Source organism: Mus pahari, chromosome 5 (assembly GCF_900095145.1).
Source record: "Mus pahari chromosome 5, PAHARI_EIJ_v1.1, whole genome shotgun sequence".
In the NCBI taxonomy this organism is placed as follows: Eukaryota; Metazoa; Chordata; class Mammalia; order Rodentia; family Muridae; genus Mus; species Mus pahari.
The window spans coordinates 133,136,964-133,156,550 of record NC_034594.1 but is presented as its reverse complement, the minus strand read 5'-3'; the positions used below and the strand labels follow the sequence as shown (position 1 = coordinate 133,156,550).

The window sequence follows — 19,587 nt, the reverse complement described above, 5'->3', positions numbered from 1 at the left end:
TCTTTAAATGAGAAAGAGAGAGGCTGGAGAGTGAAGGAAACTGAGTGTACACATTAAACAGTCCTAATCTGGAATGTTCCAGAATTTGAAGCATTTTGAGTATTGACTAGCAGAAGTAGAAAATTCCATACCTGATGTGTGCAGAGAGAGTGTGGAGCCAGGGTGTGTGCGGAGAGAGTGTGGAGCAGTATCCATGAAAGCACGAGGCTGTGATCTAGGGCAGGGCATGGCCGTGCAGCCACTGTACGCTAGCACACTGGGGAGTAGACAAAGGAGCAAGCACTGCTCTTCTGCCTGTCCACCAGTTTAACTCCAGGTTCACTCAGAGGCACCATCTGAAAGGCAAGACACCAGATAACCTCCTCTTGCCTTTGCAAGTACATGTATAAGTGCGCACACACATGCTCACACAGAATCCTACACATGCACTGTAACTGTTTAAATCACCTTCTAGTTAGTATATAAGGTGTATATGGAACATAGTGAATTCAGTGGTTACGCTTAGATTGCATCTCCAAGGTACTTCTTTACATGCTTGCAAATATCCAGATTTCAAAATCCAAAGCATTTCTCAGCCTTCGAATTTCCTGTAAGGACCATACAAGCTGTAACCCTTGGCAGTCTCCTTCTCTGGTATCTCTGACTGAGGCTATTACTCATGTGGAGAGAAAGTAAAACAGCTGGGTGATGACTGTCTAAGGCTCCTCCACTAGCTCCCTACCACTCCCCTCTGCCTTAAACGTATTAGACTCTTCTTCATCATTTCCTGATTACAACGGAATATGACGTTCTTATCAGTAAGTGGCAGGTGAGGGTATTAGTACCAGCAGTGGAGTTAATAAAGGTTCCTCAGTGGCTTCGAATTGCTAGCCACTAGGCAGCAGCACCTGGGAAATGCATGAGAAGAGCCATTTAATTTAGTGTAGTGTCCTTCAAAATACTGATCATATCATTTTAGAACAGTGTTTCTCAACCTGTGGGTTGTGATCCCCACAATGGATCACATATCAGATATCCTGCATAGCAGATATTTACATTATGATTGATAACAGTAGCAAAATTACAGCTATGAAGTAGCAATGAAATAGCGTTATGGCTGGGGTCACCACAACACTAGGAACTGTTTTAAAGGACTGCAGCATTCGGAAGGTTGAGAACCACTATTTTAGAAGGTGTGAAAGACATTTAAAAATGGGAGGAAGGCAATGAAGCCATAATGAAAATGCCTGTGAGCATTGCTCAGCTCCTTAGGAAGACCTGGATGGAGCTTGTGAAAGACCACAGCCAGTGGAGTGAGTGATGTGAAAGAGAAAGCCCAAGGGACCACAAGAATTTGCACTTAGGCTGGAGCCACATGACCTCTAACTGCCATTTACTCTGTCCAGATTCCTATCCTGGCATTTGTAACATGAGGTCCAACCATTTACAGTTTATTTTATAATGGCACTCTTTCAGTCAGTTATATGAAGAGGAGGGATGGGTTCTCTTTTCTCAATTTTTAAGTAACATGCCCAGAAATGGATTTAATTCTAGAACATTCTTACAATTATGCTGTTCTTGCTTTTAGCAAACATATAAAGATTCTACTGACTTCTGTTGGTAAACATTTAATGGTATAATTAATAGCACTTATTGCTTATATTGTTTTAGTTCCCTCTTAATACCATGGTAACTCACTACAAGTTAAACAATTATAAGGACATGTGTGTTACAGATTTGTAGGTTGGAAGAAAACATTGGTCTCACTGAAGGTGTTCTCAGGACTGTGTTCCTGTAGAGACATCCATTTCCTTGCTTTTTCAAGCATGTAAAGGCTGCTCTCATTCCTTTACTTGGGGAATTCTGCTTCCCAAAGCCAGCAGCAGCAGCAGCAGCAGGAGATTAGCTCTATGGCAATTGTCACATCTCAGTGAAGTTGGAAGAATTCTCTTTTAATGATTCATGTAATTACACAGGGCCTACCCAATGATCTAAAATATTTCCATTTCAGAGTCCTTAGGCTTAGTCACATTTGAAAATCTATTTGCACTGGACTGTAAAACAACATATTTATAGGTTCTAGAATGAGTCTGCAGGCAGTTTCGAGTAGCTATTTTTCTACTTCGACTTCTGTTTCCAGGTTGATTGCTTTCTTATAAAATAAATCTATTTTTTAAGTTGATTATGAGGAAAAGCGTAAATAAAATGTGTATGAAAGTGGAAAAAAAAAGGGGTGTGTGTTAGCATCAGCCATCCTAGGACGCATCTCACCTGTGAGATGGCCTCTATCCACATGTGGGAGTCCAGTACAGACCAGGGGAATTGTTTGGCCACATCCAGAACTTTGCCACATTTGTTCAGCTTCATCATCCTTACAAAAGGTTGATCAGTGGCCAGACAGTCTGCAAAGGTCGCTCCAGCTCTGTTTAACTACTGTGTGAATGGATATTTATTACTTCAGTCTCTGTGTCAGGCCCAGTACTGTGAGACATGTCTTTAACATGATTGACTCAAAACATTGGTTCTGTCTAAAGATGTTGTCCTCCGGCATGTCAGCTCTTACTGCATGTCTACACAGTTGCTGCCAGAGCTGGAATCCAGTTTTATTTTCCTGTTTGTTTAATTAAAATTCTTAAAATAAAATTCGAGGTCTTGATAGGCAAAGCCCTATGCCTTAGCACGCTGTCTCTAGCCTTTTCAGAGTGACATTTTGAAATAATGAGTGCTTGTTGTCAGCTGTACACATTCTCTGAATTCAGCAAACAGGAAGTTCTGGAAAGGTGTTTATCTGGTGAAACCATACACCCAACCATTTAGCCCCAAAAGGAGTGCTAGTTCTTAATAAATTCTTCAAGTGAGGACCTCCATTAAATTGATTTTACTTAAGGGGATAAACATATGGTTGAGACAAAAAGATTCTTTCAATTTTAATTATATTTTGTTGACATTTTGTTCTTTTAATGAAAACTACATACTGAAGAGGTTTTCTTTAATTCCTTTCTTCAGTAAGAAAATTTGCAAATTTCAATATTCCATTCCCTAAAACAATGTACTTATATTTATACCTGAAGTGTAACGTGAGAATGCGAAGACTCCATTTGTTTGATTACCTCACATATTCCAAGAGCTTCCTTCCCAGAAGCCCTGCTCACTCTTTCCCATTCGTCCCCACCCCCTTCGCATTGCACCAATTACAGGTGGATGTTTGCTATTGCCCTGCAGCACAAGATAAATAAGTTTGGAAGGTTTCCTAGCAACACATTGCTCTGGGAACCAGTTCTCTTTCCCTAAAGAAAATGAAGCCAAACATGTTAGTGTCTCAGCCAGGTGGGGGAAGGATTCACTTCCTAAGGATGTTTAGTACATTTTTAAACACACACACACACACACACACACACACACACACACACACATTGAAGTGTTAAATGCCTTTTGATTTTTTTCCACATTGAAATGAAACTCTTCATATAAACAGTAAGCTTGAGTTTTCTATGTCAAAATACATGTTAATAGCTTGAAGGTTTTTCAGTGAATAAGCTTGCTATAAGTTATTGATTAATGGATCTACTATAAAACTATATATAAAATGCATTCATATGGGGCTGCTGCTTCACCTAGTCCCTAGTGGTATAGTAGTCCAGCTGTAAAACATGAAAGACTTCTGACCCCCTGGGGTGCTGCTGGAATCTACTCCCTTTCAGAGTTCCCTTCCTGCCCGTGCCCCTAGGTTAACTGCCGAAAACTGGACTTTTTCCTGCTTTCTCATAGCTCAGGGCAGTCTCAGCACCAGTGAGATGAAACTTGACCTCAAGAGTCTGTTTTCACTTTTCTGAATGAATGATTAATATATAGAAAACTGAAAGGAAAACGTGTTGGGAGGGACACCATCAAAATCAAGAAGAAAGGCTTTGCTGTGACAGACAGATGGCACTTTGCTTTCTGTTCAGTCTTGTTGGTCACAGTGTGCTAGGGAAAGTCACTGTTAATGGACTAATTAAGTGTTAGTGAGTCTCATGACAAGGTTGAGCGTGGCTTTGCAGTTCAGCCACACCCTGGAGAATGTCCTTCCTTGATTGACTGGACGGTATTTTTATTTCCCCATGAGCCAGGCGAGAAAGTTCTCATAGTGTGGTTATTGAATAGTTCGCTCCATGTATCAGATTTCAACCATGTTTGTGAAAATTCCCAGTTGTGGTTAAAAGCAAATCACTGCAGTACATCACAGTGCTCTTGCTAGTGAACACCAGGGTAATCAGAAAGAAAGAACAATGTCTGCTATCTGTTTACTTAACAAGCCTACTGGCCTGATTGCGGGAAATTGACATTATCCTCACCCCAGAAAAGCCTATTTTCACATGAGTCCTTTTTGACCGTTCTATTTTCTAAGCACTGTGTAGTGGGCAGGAAGCAACCTGAGAGACTTCGGATGAGCCCAAGCCTTCCATAAGCATGGTGTCTGCGAAGAGGATAGACTTATCTTCCTTGCTTTGACTGATTCCTCAAGAAGACAACAACATAGCATGTTTACAGTCTTTAAAACAATCCCGAATAAACTTTTCTTCAAGTCTCCTTAAGATCTAGAACTAGGGAATTATGATGCTTGAAAGAATTATATAGGGCTTAGATATAAGTCACTGATGGAACACTTCCTAGCACATGTAAGGCCCTGGGTTTGATCTTCAGCACTACTAAAAAAAATTAGATAATTTTTATTATACAATGATGAAAATAGACTTGATCTATTATCTGGAACATAATAGAGTCTATACATTAATTTTTACTGAGTGAGTTTTTAATTAAGCATTTCTACTGACCAAGCAGTGTTTTAGGTACATTATATGATTCATCATTTAATTCTAATAGTCTTTACCAGGTAGAGATTTATAAGTGAATGAACTGTGTCAGGCAACCAAGTGTCTAGTTGTTGAAATATTACAATTTACAGATAGTTCAACACTGGTTTTTTTACTGACAAATTCTGTAAGCCATATCCTATGTTGATTCTTAGAATTCTAATATTGAAAGGTTATGATCATCAGAGAAGAATGAGCAACTATCTTTTTTGTTTTATTTTATGTAGTCTCTCACTCTCTAGCCCTGGCTAGCCTAGAACCTGTTCTAGGCTTGTTCTCAGACCCACAAAGTTTCACCTGCCTCTGCCTCCTGACTGTGCCACCACATACAGTTAAGCAGCTGTCTTTTGAAAATGACATAATTTTAGCAGAAAATAGATGAATTTAATTTTACTGTTTTATTTGGTATAATCATCTCACATCTTCAGGTTTCAGCATCAGACTTTGCAGTCTTTTTATTTTATGATATTACTCAATTTTTTTAATTTTATAAAAACTTTGTTTCTCAGTATGGTAGAATAAATTATATGTAACAATGGCTAAAATTAATAATATTAAATTTATTCACAGAATGTTGTAACATCAGCAGTATGGTAGAACAGGGATAAACTATGACTACTTTTGTATCATTGGGACAGAGCCACACACATTTGCTTATGTACTGACCATAGCACCTTTTATCACAGTGGAGTTTCTAACCTCATCTACACGGTATACAAAGCCTGCAATGTGTACTGCCCTGGCCTTTACAGGAAAAGCCTTCGAGACTCTATTCTAGAATCTGGTTTTTACTCTTACCTTTGAGTTGGAAATGCTGCTTTAGAATACAAGAAACATAATTGGGAGACACTTTAAACAAAAGTGTGTGTGTTGTTGTTGTTGTTTTTTTTAAACAAAATAAAGTTCTTATCTAACGTGTTCTTTTCTAAACACTGCAGGTACCAACCAAAAAGCTGAAGAAATATGAAAAAGAATATCAGGCAATGCGGGAGAATCAGCTGCAGCAGGAGGACCCACTGGATAGATACAAGGTATGGGGTACACTTGATACTTAACAGGGCAAAAGGGCTTTACTTATCCTAAATAAGCAGGTGTGGTGAGTTCAGCTTCTTCTGTTCAACTCTGAACTACTCAGACATTGGCAAGCTGACTGTGTGTGTGTCTTCGTTTTCAACTGAGTCAGTCGAAAGTCAAGTATTCAACTATAATATTTCTTTTCTTTCAGTTTGTATATTTATAGGTAACTCCAGCTGTTGAATTTATACTGGGAATCTTCATGAGAAGCTGAAAGAAAGGGAAAAAGAAAGTGGCTTTCTGCTTTCAAAATTGAGGAAAATAAACCAGAAAATGGCAAAAGTACTGTGTTAGCAGTGCACGTTCACTTCCACAGAGACTTTTAGATGGGACTGTTCCAAGACCCTCAAGGATATCACAAACTTGTCCCTGACTATAGCACATGCTAAAAATACAAACTTAGAAGAAAAAATAAAAACCGAAAGGTGTATCAAGCACAGTAATGTGTTCACAGTAATGTGTTTGTTGCAAATTTGATTTCCACGAACAAACCATAGGTAATAGTGGCATTTGCATGCAGTTTGAGAATCAAAATTATCTCATTCATAGCTTCATTAGTTCAGGTATTTTTAAAAATTGTCTCTTTGCAAAGTTAAATGCTTTCAGTGGTAGTTGGCAGCACTGGCTGTGGCCCGCGTGCTGGGAGACAGTGATCTGCTATTACACTTTTCCCCTGCTGAAATGTTATTGTTTCCTTTCACCTGTTTTAATTCTTGAGATTCATACAGATAGGTCAGAGTCCATTCTCGCTACATAAATATCCAACCGATTCCAAATATCCTTCCAGGAAAGTATTATTGTAGCATTTTTAATGGAGCCACCCATACCGGGATGGCTTTTACTTCCGTAACCAGAGTTACCTCTGTGGTTGGAGAGGCATATGTTGGCAGCGGTTACACTGTGCATCTTGATTTTATTGCTGAGTAGAATAGCAAGGACTGCTCATGGTCACAAAGGAGCATGGTGGACAGGATCTGTGGATTTCATAGCAAACTTGAGTTAAAGTCCTGTCTCTCTAGAAAAGGCAACTGGATTTGGAATGTAGATGAGGATATTGGTCCATATGTTGCTTATTGGTCAGCGTTTTGAGCTGCTACTGAACCTTTCCTTGATTGTAGAATACATGGGCATGTATGATTTTGTGGTGGGTTAGTGTGAGATTGAAGGCTGTCCTATGTTAAGTACTCAAAACATAATTGGTGTATAATAAATGGTTATTGGTTTTTAAAGTCCACAGCTACAAATCATTCAAGCATGACTAGAATAATACCGCCTTGCTTGCCTCTGACTCTCCAGTCCCTTACAGATCATGTTCATTTTTCTCAGAACTATTTCTACCCTATGATCTTATCATCAGTAATATATTTCTTCCCTTTCTCTAGAGCCTGCTTGAGAAATGAAAATACCTCCACATATGGTTATGATCAATGACTATTACCAGATTGTTGCTCATAGAGAAGGTTTGATGCCTATCTACTAGTTACCTTCTCAGTCCGTTTTAATGCCAGACCTATGATATAGAAAGATTCAAAGTAAAAAGCCCTTTTATTGTTTGTTCATCCTAATTTTCAGAGTGCTACCACCATTATAAATAAAGTGCTTTAAAAATAAAAGAGAAGGAAACGCTTGCCCAAACTTACGTAAATACAGAGACAGAAACTGAACACAGCTTCTGTGATACTAGTGTGATGGGATAGGAGGAGCATAGTGAGACCCCATGTAAAAACACAAGATAAAACAACAACAAATGTCTCATGGAGCCCAAAGAAACTGTACTATGACTGAACTGTAACTGTCTTGCATCCTTTTTCTGTTAAAGCAGGCATGTATAAACATCACTTATAAACTATAACATTATTTTTACAGTTTTCACTGAGATAAAATCAAACTTTTAAAAATAGGTGTTTTAAGTTCTGGTATTATAGGGTTTGGCTTTGTTTGGTGTGGTGTTTCGCTTTGACAGGGTCTTGTCTGTATTCCAAGCTCATCTTCATCCAGACCTGTGCCACCATTCCCGTGCTGCGGTAGTTTCTATTTGCACATGTCACACGCCCTTTATCACTATTTTTTTTGTATTATCATAGTTTTCTAATATATTCTGTAATTATAATGTGTAGGTTCCAGTGATCTACTTGGCAAACTCAGTCTTCAAGTTATAATTACATTTCAGGGTAATAATTGCCAACATAATTGAGGGCATGAGCAGATTTTTTGATCCTTTCGATATACGAAAATCAGGTATAAGAGAAGTGAATGAAGATCTGGAGAGATGGCTCTGTCTGGTGAAGGCACGTGTTTCCAGGCTGATGACCTGACTTCATTTTCCTGGACCCACAAGTGGAAGGAGAAAGCCCTGACCTTTAAACTCACACTGTGGCATATGTGTGCCCACATATCACACACAAATACGTGCCAGCTGGCACACGTCTTTAATCTCAGCACTCCAGAGGCAGAGGGAGGTGGATCTGAGTTCAGGGCCAGCCTTGTCTACAAAGTGAGTTCCAGAACAGCTAAGGCTGCTCAGAGAAAGAAGATTTTGAAGACACTGAAAGCTCACACCTGTTCAGTAACAATTCCTTCTTCACCATTGGAACCCATATTGCATAAATGGTCATGTCAAGCCCAGATTGCCATATGGCAAGAGTGTTGGGAAGGCTGTGAATATTTAAAAACAAAAACAATACCCAGAAATGTCATACAATAAGCTGTTCCAGTTTGATGCTATTGTTTCTCCCACATCTGATGATATTGAAGAAGGGCAATTGCAGAAAAGTACAGATTGGCATGGAAGAGCTAGGAGTGCATAGGTTACTCTGCTCTCAACAGCTGTACTTTTTGCTGGATAAATCTAAAGAAGTAGCCTAGGGGTATACCTCAGGAGTAAGGCATTGCCTAGTATGTTTGGGATCATAGGTTCAGTGCACAGGAGCCTCCAACTTCATGCCCTCCCATCTGACCATGCTCTCTGTGCCCATTGCATTGTCATTTTATATTGCTGGACTCACATGCAACAATTCAGTCCCAAACCAGGAATAAAGAGAAGAAATGGTGTTCGTATAAATTTAAGTTTTAAAATTCTACGCATGGTGAAATGTTCAACAATTAGGTAGCGGTGATGTCTATATAGTTTCATGTAACTGAATTGAATACTAAAGTATGATTTTGTCAGACATGATGATAAATAGCTGTAATGCTAGCACACAAGAGGCTGAGGGAGAAGGGTGAAGTGTTTGAAGCCAGCTTGAGCTACATATTGAGACCATGACTCAGCAATCCCTCTTCAAAATCACATAATTTAATTGCATGTGAGCTACATTGAAACAAGACAAATGTTCAAGAATATTGGCTTCTAGACCACCCTCTTTCTCTTCTTTCTTTCCTTCTTAACTTCTTTCCTTCCTTCCTTCCTTCCTTCCTCTCTCTCTCTCTCTCTCTCTCTCTCTCTCTCTCTCTCTCTCTCTCTCTCTCTTTTAGTTTTGTGTGTGTGCTTGTGTGTGCGCACACACACATGTATATGCAGATGCATGCACAAGTGTGTGCAAATGGGCGTGGAGGCACAAATGCCAATGTCTGGCATCTTCCTCAGTTACTCTTTACCTCAGTTTTGGAGGTAGAGCCTGGAGTTCACTAACCTCTCTAGTCACTGAGCTTCCCCACAGGGCAACACAGTGAGCTCCCCCACAGGCCAACACAGTGAGCTTCCCCACAGAGCAACACAGTGAGCTCCCCCACAGGGCAACACAGTGAGCTCCCCCACAGGACAACACAGTGAGCTCCCCCACAGCGGCTCTGTGCTGTTGGTTGTTTGCTTCCTCTGAGACTTAAACTCAGACCTTGAGTTTTGCATGACAAGCCCTCTACCAGCTGAGCCGTTTCTCCAGCCCTGCTTTATTTTCTGTGAGACAATGTCTCCTATATCATAGGCTGGGCTTGAACTCACTGTGTAGCTGAAGATTATTATGTCAGACTTCTGAACCTCTTGCCTCTACTTCCTGAGTGCTGAGACTACAGGAATAAACCACCATGTCCAGTTTATATGATGCTGGGAACTGACTTAGAATCCAGGGATTCTTGTGTGCTAGGTAAGCACTCAGCCATCTGAGCTGCATCCCCGTCCTCCCATCATTTCTCTCATGAGCCACAAGTAACTTGTATCAAAATACAGTACTCACATAGAAGTCATACTTGTGCAAATTTTGTCAAAATTCAAGCTAATTAATGACTTTTGATTATTAATTTTCAGGTAGAATATTTGGAGCCCCCTCCCCCTCCACACACTTACACACTGCCTACATTGCCTAATCCAGCATCAGATTTCTATTGAGATGCAGAGAACCCTCAAACTACTCCTTACAGCCTTTAGTGGAGTCTCTTTCTGCTTAATTCCAGAAGATTCCAAAAGAGAAAAAGGAAACTTTCTGGGAAATGACTATTCAGCATTATTTTTTAACCTTTTTTATTTTCGTCCTTAACCTGATCAAATGTATGCAATATTGGTTTTTTATCTGATTTTTGGTTTGTAAATTTGAGTTCAAATGGGGTGAAACATGAGCTATAGATATGGTTAATGATGCCCTCCCAAATATACAAAACACTTCACATATCAGTGATCAGACCCACCAAAGCATATAACAACGTTAGGGGCCAATATTCTTTTCATACACTGAGTACATGGATTGCCTCAGTGTGGGGAAAGAGCTTCAGTGGTCCAGACGGCTGGAGAAGCTCAGCCGTCATCTACCTTTAAAGAAGGACAACAGCCTCTCTCTTGTTTAATTAAGAGATGCTGATGCTAATGTGGGTCAGGCCTTCAAAAACACAAGTCATTAATTAAATGCAGTGAATTTCCCAAAGCAGAGAAAAAGCTACCTGTTCTGTAGGGAAAGATCCTGGGAAGAGTGTGGAATACTTAAACTGTGTTGGACTTAAGATATGCATAGTGTCATAAATATGTAATTAAGAGCTTAACTGTCTAGCCATGGTCAATATGGTTAAATGTAGAATGTTTAACTGCCTTTGTGAGCTTAATTAGGTATAGTGAAAGTTTTAAAGCCAAAACCGAAGTCTAATCAGTAAGTCAGCGGGGAAAGGCTTTCTAAGGAAGCCCCTGGCTGGAGAGATGGCTCAGAGGTGAAGCACACTGATTGCTTTTCCAGTGGTTTTGAGTTAAATTCCCAGCAACCCCATGGTTGCTCATGACTGTCTATAATGAGCTCTGGCTCCCTCTTCTGGCCTGCAGGTATACATGCAGGTAGAACACTATGTACATAAATAAGTAAATATTTCAAAAACAAACCCCTAGGGACCCAGTATTTCTAAATGGCATAACTTTATGGGGGAAAAAAGGAAGAAGTGATTCTTCTAATGAGTTCTGTAAATCATACTAAGTTTTTCTTTCTTACCTGAGAAAGAGAAGGAGGTAACTCTCATTTTGTTTTTTACATTAGTGTGTTAGGCTTTTCCTTACTCATGGATCTCAAAAGACATAAATTTACTGTGGAAAAATGTTGTTCTGCCATTGAAATTAAGTATCAGTTTCTGTACTATTTCTTCCTTACCATAGAGACTGGTGTTGGCTTTGGGAATACCTATCCTGTTAAGTAAGGTGCTAATGAGAAATAACAGACATGAAGATGGTTTCTGTATGTCTGTGATAAACAGAATTTCTTGATCATGATGTTAAATGGCAGAAGGTCCCGAATTCTTGGCAGCCTGGGTAACACTTCCCTGTCGCTGTACCTGCTGAGAAGTGTAGCTAAGAAGTCTGCCCGTGACTCAGTTACTTCACGTGTGCAGCTCCTGAAAGTGTGAAGCACAAGGGAATTTTTGAGTCTGTTTATCCTTGATTTCCCCCATCTTCCAATGTTTTTCTTAGGAACTTTTTATTCCTGTTATTGTAGAGAAAAACAGTATGACAATAATGTTTCTATATCATCTGAAACTATTTACTTTTTCTTTTTCTTTTTTTTTTTTTTTTTTGAAGACATGGTCTGGGAGTCTATGCACTAGAATAGAAAGCCACAGTAGTTTGTGGGCCAAATCTGGATGATTGGTGTATTGTGTTTGTGTTTGCTCATGACTGCTTCTGCACAGGGACTGTCATTTCAGCATGGAAATGTGGTCTGTGGTGCTGAAATGTTTAATCTCCTTTGCTAAAATATCACCTAAGGTTGCTGCAGTTTTATTTTTAGTATATAAAGAAATGCAGTGTGTTTTGCTACCAGTAGTCATTTTGTTTTTCGTTTGATACTTTAAATGTCTAAATTTCCATAAGAAAGATGAAGTGAATGTGATGTGAAAGGAAGAAAGCATCATGGTCCAGTATCCAGAAGTTTCTCTCAACTCTTCATTTATAGGTGAAATCAATATCGAAGCACTTCATCTGTAGTCATTTATCTTTGTAGATCAAAAAAACCTGTCTTCTGAAAATCTGAGGATGACAATCAACTCTTTTTAAAAGAAGCATCCAAAAGACAGCGTGCAAAAGTTGGTGTTTTGTTGCTAATAAAATTGTGTTGGGTCTCTGAGAGAAATGTTTTCTCCTGACCCTTAAATATTTTTAGAAGCATGTGCCAAGAACTCACCATAGCAGCAGGAAACACGCCCAGAACTGTGTGTGAGGTTTACAGAGCCACTGCCTCTGTGCCACTTTTTCCCTGAAAGCTGAGTTCATTTTCTTCTCCTTGCCAGTTAGCAGTCTCTGGTTTCTCCTTGACATCCTTTAGATGGCGTCACCAAAACTTCGTCTCCAGAAACAAACAGGAACCAGGCATAGTTTTCCATTTGCTTTGCCCTACTTAGCAATTTCAGAAACCAGCTATTCTGCAAGACTTCTGACACTGTCCGATGAGGAAGCCCCCCGCCCCCAGCACTAACACAAAATCAACAAGTCATCTGTAGTTGCTAATGTTTCCACACATGGCATTTTCATTTTCATAAGTCATGCAAACTGCAAATAGCAGTGTGGGAAGGGAGGAGTTTTCAAGCCTGAGTCTTCTGCGTTGAGACTTGCCCACTGGCTGCCTCAAGTATATGAATGTTTGCAGTCACGGAGAGAACTTCACTGTGTGACATTCTGGACAAACAGCGGAGTATTAACAAGTGTCTGTTTCTGTTACTGCTGTTTCCTAAATGTATTAGTAGGTGTGCAATTTCACTGGATATTCTTTTTTTGTTTTTTTTTTCAATTGTCTTTGTACCTATGGTTGAAAACAGTAGTTGGTCTTTGACCTTTGAGGAGGTAAGTTGGTTTTCTTTGATCTGTGTATGTCTGTATTCATGTCTGTCTCTGAAAAAAAATGCGGTATCATCCTCTTAATAGTAACCAGACTTCCCCAGCTGTGCAAGTCCTGTGCAAGGAGGGAGGTAGAGGCTGAGGAAAGTTGTGTGTTTTTGTTCAAATGGTATCAGCTGTGAGAGATGGTATGGGTTTCAGAAGTGTGGTGTGAGGTTATGTAACCTGTGCCTCCCGGAATCCTTTCTGATAGCTAAGAGGAGCCATCTGCCTGATTTGTTTCCAGGCTCTGGGATGTTGGCACTTCTGCCTTCACTAACATCCACCGTGTGGGTGTCTCCACTGGCTAAAGTCATCCAGCTGACTTGACCGTCTCTCCCTTAGGCAGAAGCTTGGCTTGAAGTGAAGCAAGCCTGTCAAACCCAACTCGGTCCCCCGTGTAATGTGAAGGAAAAGTTTTGGTTTTTGTTTTTTTGTTTTTAATCAAAGAGGTCAGTTCTGAAAATAATTTTGGCGCCTCAGGGAAGCCTGGAAAAGACACCTAAGCATGATAATGTGTTTTAATCCTTGGGCAAGTTCATCATGGGAGATCTCAGCCTCAGTCACAAGATACCTCGTTGCCCAGGATTGCCCACTGGAGGATGATACTACATTTTTGACCCCATAGCTTGCTTCCCCCCGTCTGTGAGTGCAGAGCAGACATCTGACACTTCCCACTGCTTGCTTTGCAGACACCAAACTGGAGCTGCTTGCTCAAGCAAAAGCCAGTAGGCATGCCTCATGGGTCAGTCAGCTCTTAGGGACTCTCAGATACTTAGGTCTTCACAGAACCCTCCTAGGCCTTGTCCCTTTAGCTGTGCGTCTGTGGTAAAGGGTGAGGAGTCTCCTACCAGAATTTCAGCTCTGCTCACTCACAGTTTGCTTCTGTAATACATAATCTATCTGACCTGTGCTTCTAATCTAGAGTGAAGTTGCTCCCTGGTAATCCTTTTAAATACTTGAATGAGTAACTTTCCCATGGACATCATATGACTACCTGTGGGTTAACTCAGTTCTACACACAGCAGGAACCTGAAAAACTGGTAGCATTTTAATATGGTGTAAATAATAGCTGAGGAAGCATTTCGTAGCTTCGCATTCTGTGAGCACAGACTCAATAGAAGCAGCAACCCAGGAACCAGGTGGCAGAGGAGCCTTGTCTTGGCCTCTCAGAGGGATTTATCAGGAAATGAGAAAAATCTCTTCCCCACCCAAGCAGGCTGCCTTGTGAAGTATGTGATGTTGAAATTGTGCTGGCTTACTGTTGTTTCCTGGCAAGGAGACCATTGATGGAAGACGTTTCTGAAATGTGTTTTTTAAAGAATCTAAGTTTTCTGCTGCAATCGCATGAGTTGTTTCTATGGAGAAGTAATAGATGTCTCACAAATACAAACTCTCCAGCCCCTGGTAGAAATTGGGTTTCGTCAGCGCAGGCTTAGCCTCAGGAGGCTGTGTTTCTGCGTATTACCCATGAGCTTCAGTGGGAGCTTAGAGCTGTGGGAACCTATGTCCTAGACTTTTAACAGATACCAGTTGTCCTCCAAATCCAGGGAGCACTGTCCTTTCAGGAACACATAGGACAAAGACAGTTTTCTCAGGTGTGATGATGTACGTTGGTCACTAGAAAAGGCCCAGTGTGTTCTGTGTAGAAAATGACCTTGTTTAATAGTAGACTTAAATCTTTTTTCTTTCTTTCCTTCTTACTTTCTTTTTCACTTCTATACATTTGAGTGTTTAATCCCTTCTAGTAAAATCGAAATTCTGAATTGAAGGGGTTTAACAAAAGTTTTAAAAAAATCCTGTTGTAACTGTATTATATTCGTTGTGGAAAGGCTGAGAACATTTCAAGAAGAGAAAGATAATGTCAAATCAAACCCACTGCCTACAGCTAATATCTGTTGTTCATATTGTTATAAAAATGGGATTTTTTAGCTATATTAACATTTTTCTCTAATATGTATTAATATATGGAAACCTATCATGAATTTTCTTAAAAGTATTTGGAATTTTAACTTTTATTTATTAGTAGGTCTGTTTTCAAGAAGTTTTTTTTATATCCCTCAACTGTCTCAGTCCATTTTTAAAGTGTAGGGTTCCCTTTAACGTCTCTGCTGACCTTCTCTGCTTATGATTCCTTGGGTTCCATGGAAGCCTCAGGCCTTGCTCTTAGGTCTGTTTTATAGACTTTCTTCAGAAATGGAGATGACTGTGGGTTCTTAGAGATTTCTTTCCCTGTGAAACTAGCACCAGGCTGTTCTGCAGCAGATAATCCCCACCTCTCCTATGCACTGACATGCCATCTTCCAGAACATTTATTTGTCTTGTGTGTCTTTGCCAGTGCTTTGCCTGGGTTTACCACCCTTTTAGAAAACACTGTCAGGAGTGCAGATCTAAAACAAAATAGAGCTTGTTACACTGAAGCCCGTCCTATCAGCCCCCCTTTGGGTCTCTTGCAATCAACAGTAGCAAAGAAAACATATCTGGTAGTGTGCAATAGAAAGCACTAAACCACTGCTCTGTAAGTAGGCACACAAACTCAGTTCACAATGGCTAGTAAAGAGTACCTTGATTCATTCATCTTAACTTTTAATCTTTTCTTAAGAGTTCAGAGCATATGTGTGGGGGAGGGGGGTGGGAGCCAGTATCGTATTTTACCCAGAATCTTTTAATCTGAAGTTTGAATAAAACAGAATAAACATTTAGAAAATACATTTCAGGGCCCACTGCTCTCAGTCACACAGAGACATATTTGCAGAAGTAAATATATCTTAAAGAATAAGACAATCAGCTGGTAGCAGAAACACCAATTCACATGTCTTCTTTCTTTTTTCTTTTTGAACCCTATATAATTTGATTTTAAGTTTAGTGTTTTTAAACAGCTTCAATTAATTTGATCCCTCATCTTGGAGAAACAATTTGAGGAAAAAATTGCCAGCAGCATCCCTACTGTGTCTTGTAGACTTGTTTCTCTAGAGGTCAAACTGTGCATGTTTCAAACAAGAATTGTTGGCGTCTGTGTTCTAGGTCTGTGTGAAAACCTCCTGTAACTGGGAGCACATCTGGAAATTCTGCTCTTTGTGGCGCGTCCTACCTAACGAAGTTCTGTCTGGAGGGTCTAGGGGATGTTTGTTAAGCTTCACTGGCAGAGAACTGCATCTGCACCGCTGGCTAAACTCACTGTTGTTCCCCAGACAGCAGCTGCTTCCTGTGCCACTGCGCCCGCCCTTCTACACCTCTGAGAGTTCACTTGTTGTCGCTTGTTTCTCCCCTGCCACTTCTACCCCTACCTGCGGGCACTAATGTGGACTTCTGGCTCTCGCTCTTTTTCTTCAGAGGGAGAACCGAAGATTACAGGAGGCCAGCATGAGGTTGGAACAAGAAAATGATGACCTTGCCCATGAACTAGTGACAAGCAAAATTGCTCTGCGGAATGACTTGGATCAGGTAAGTTTGTCCTTCACTGTATAGAAATGATACTGCAGCAGCTTCTTGGGGGTGAGGGCCAAGGTACTAGCTCTGTTCATTTGTCTTGGTTTATTTGTTCTATTTTGTGTTTTTGTTTGTTTGTTTGTTTTGTTTTGAGCTGAGTTCTCACTATGTAGTTCTGGCTGTCCTGTAGTCCTGGCTGTCCTGGAACTCACTATGTAGACCAGGCTGTCCTAGAAGTCCCAGAGATCTACCTACCTCTTCCTCCCAAATGCTGGAGTTGAAGGCATACCCTACTTCCCCTGTGCTTTCTCACACAGTGAGCTGCTGGATGGGTGGTGGGTGGCAGGTGGGAGGGGACAGCTTGTGCTAATTACAGAATGGAAAATTCAAGTCTCAGAGAAAGGTTTGGATTGGTTCCAAACAACTTGTGTGACATACTTTTTTAAATCCTTTGTTAGTACTTTTCCTACACCAAGAGCTGCCAGCACAATTACCTAAAAATATTAGTCAGCAAGAGTATACTAATGCCATGTTGACGTTCGGAGGCACCTTCCTGTTACAGTCATAGTTCTCATCTGTGCCATGTAGAACTGTGTATGAAGAGCATAGATCAAGTGTAGGACCAGGTATATTTTAGGTATATAGCTTTAATCCTAGCAATCAAGAGGCTGAGTCAGGAAGATTGGGAGTTCAGCCTCACAGTTGCCCTGAGCTACCCAAGAGCCTATCTCGTTAAATAAAACAAGGAAGACAACAGAAGGCACTGTTGAACAGTGCTAAAGCTGAACTGCCCTGGTTCAAGTCTGACTGCTCTACCCTGGGCAGCTCTTTATCAGTCTGTAGGTATAAAAATATCTACCTGCTGGAGATGATGTAGGAATTCAGAAAGCCCTTCAGTTCTTGCCAGCTAGTTTTGGGTCAACTTGACACAAGCTGGAATCATTTAGGAAGAGGGGACCTCAGTTAAGAAAATGCCTAGCACAAATTGACTGGGGCCAAGCGTATTTCACATTTTCTTGATGGATGTGTGTGGGGTACGGGAGAAGGTACAGCTCGTTGTGGATGGTACCACCCCTGGGCAGGTATTCCTGAGTTGTATAAATGAAGCAGGCTTAGCAAGTCAGGACATAGAAGCCCTTCCCTAATAGCTCCCGGCCTGACTTTCCTCAGTGATGGACGGCTACCTGAAAGTGTAAACTGAAGTAAACCCTTTCCTCCCTAAGCTTCACTTGGTCACTGTGTTTTTATCACAGCTCCAATAACCTAAGACAAGTAGTGTGTGTTCATTACCTGGTAGCTGTCTCCAGGAAACCTTCTACTTGTTTGGCTTCCCTTGTTCCTCAAAACAGTGCTGACAGTCTCTGGACTTCCTGTTTTCTTTTGCAAGCATTTTCAGAGATGAGTGCTAGGATGGAAGCGGTTGTGTACAGTTTTAAATTTCCACTGCAGTCTGCTTCCTAAAGAGAAAATGTTCATAATAGATAGGCCAAGGTCAGAAAACCCGAGATGAGTCTCAGACAGTAAATCATTGATGCCTGTGGGCTGACTGAAGTTTTATAGGATTTAAATACAAATTCATTGATAATGTCATCAGCTTAAATTTGAAGGATGGCTTAAAATGGTCTCTGCTATGACTTTTTCGTTTCCCAATTTAAACAACTAATTATGTGACTCAGAGCTTTTAATTACATTTTAATGTGTTTTTAAGATTGTGCCTGGTTTTGAGGAGGCCAAAGGAGGGAGTCGGATCCCCTGAGACTATAGTTAGGGACCTTTGTGAGCTACCATGTAGGTGCTGGGAACGAACTTGCAAAAGCAGTGTCTTCCCAATACAGATCTCCTGGCCCCAACTCAAAAGTTTTTAAATGGGAGATAAGACCTAAATACTATGGAGAATAATAATAATAATAATAATAATAGGGCAGGATGAAGCTGTGGGAACCAGCATTAAATCAGATTTTTTTTTTTTTCTGCCAAGGGCTAGAGATTGAACTCCAGAACTCAGGCCATGCTAGGCAATTACTTTACCACAGAACCATATCCCCAACCCCTAAATTGACTTTGAAAATGAAAACCAACAAACAAAACCAAATCAGGCTGCTTAGAGCACAGGGAATAGAAGGTAGAAAAAGAAGCCCATTTAGTCCCTTTCAACTCTAGATTCTGTTCATCCTGGTCCAGTGGAAGTTGATAGAAGTCATAAAAGACGCATGTGACAAAGAGCAGGAGCTGAGGAAGTCCCATTCAGTCAGGGCGAGTTCAGCCTGATCTCAGGGAAGCAGGGCCACATGGAAAGTCTCAAGCCCATACTTGCTTTCCAGGTGCGTAGACCCCTGATTCTACTTTGAGTCATTTGTTCCCTAGTAATTGACTTAAGATGATGAGCTAAGAAGAAAGTTAACATTCTGTGGTCATTTGTATTAAGCCTAGAGAATGTTTTAGATTTTTAGTGATTACACTCTGTATGCTGAGTAAGCAGTATGCATAATGACTTGCATGTATTATCTTCTTTAATATTATTGATAATCCCATGAAGCAAATGCTTCTTAATGTATACAGTAGTAGGGACATTTATTTCAAACCTCTGAGATTTTGCCATGCCTAATCACTCACTGTAAAAGCGACAGCTGTCCTACTTTGCCCACTAGTTACTGTAGCAAAGGTAATCAGACATCTGCACAGCTGAGTCTCTGTTTCTGAAACAAAGATCACCAGTTTAGTAATAACAAGAATGTATAAGTCAGCTCTGCCCCAACTAAACAAACAGCTAGCAAATCCTTTCCTCTGTGCTCAGTCTGCTAGAGCCTCTTTCTTGAGCTCCATTTAGCATCTTTTCTCTCTCTGCCTGGCCTTGAACCTCTCTGTATTTTGCCTCCTATGTCTGTGTACGCTTACAGTGGCTGTCATTGCTTTTTCAGAGATAGAATAGAGAACATTTGGGAACCTCATCCTCAGTACATGAACTAAACCTTCAGGACA

At 40.5% G+C, this 19,587-nt stretch overlaps 1 protein-coding gene across 4 annotated transcripts in view; it reads left to right on the top strand.

The window, feature by feature from the left end:
* Positions 1 to 19,587, top strand: part of Rabgap1l (RAB GTPase activating protein 1 like) — a 548,268-nt gene that overhangs the window by 507,679 nt on the left and 21,002 nt on the right. For 3 of the 4 annotated variants that reach the window (XM_021197282.2, XM_021197285.2, XM_021197286.2), the window contains 2 exons: positions 5,771 to 5,863; positions 16,513 to 16,623. In XM_021197282.2, coding sequence (XP_021052941.1) covers positions 5,771 to 5,863; positions 16,513 to 16,623 — 204 coding nt within the window. Of the gene's footprint in view, positions 1 to 5,770; positions 5,864 to 6,057; positions 6,350 to 16,512; positions 16,624 to 19,587 lie in introns of those variants that run through there. The other variant, XM_021197283.1, reaches the window with a different exon arrangement.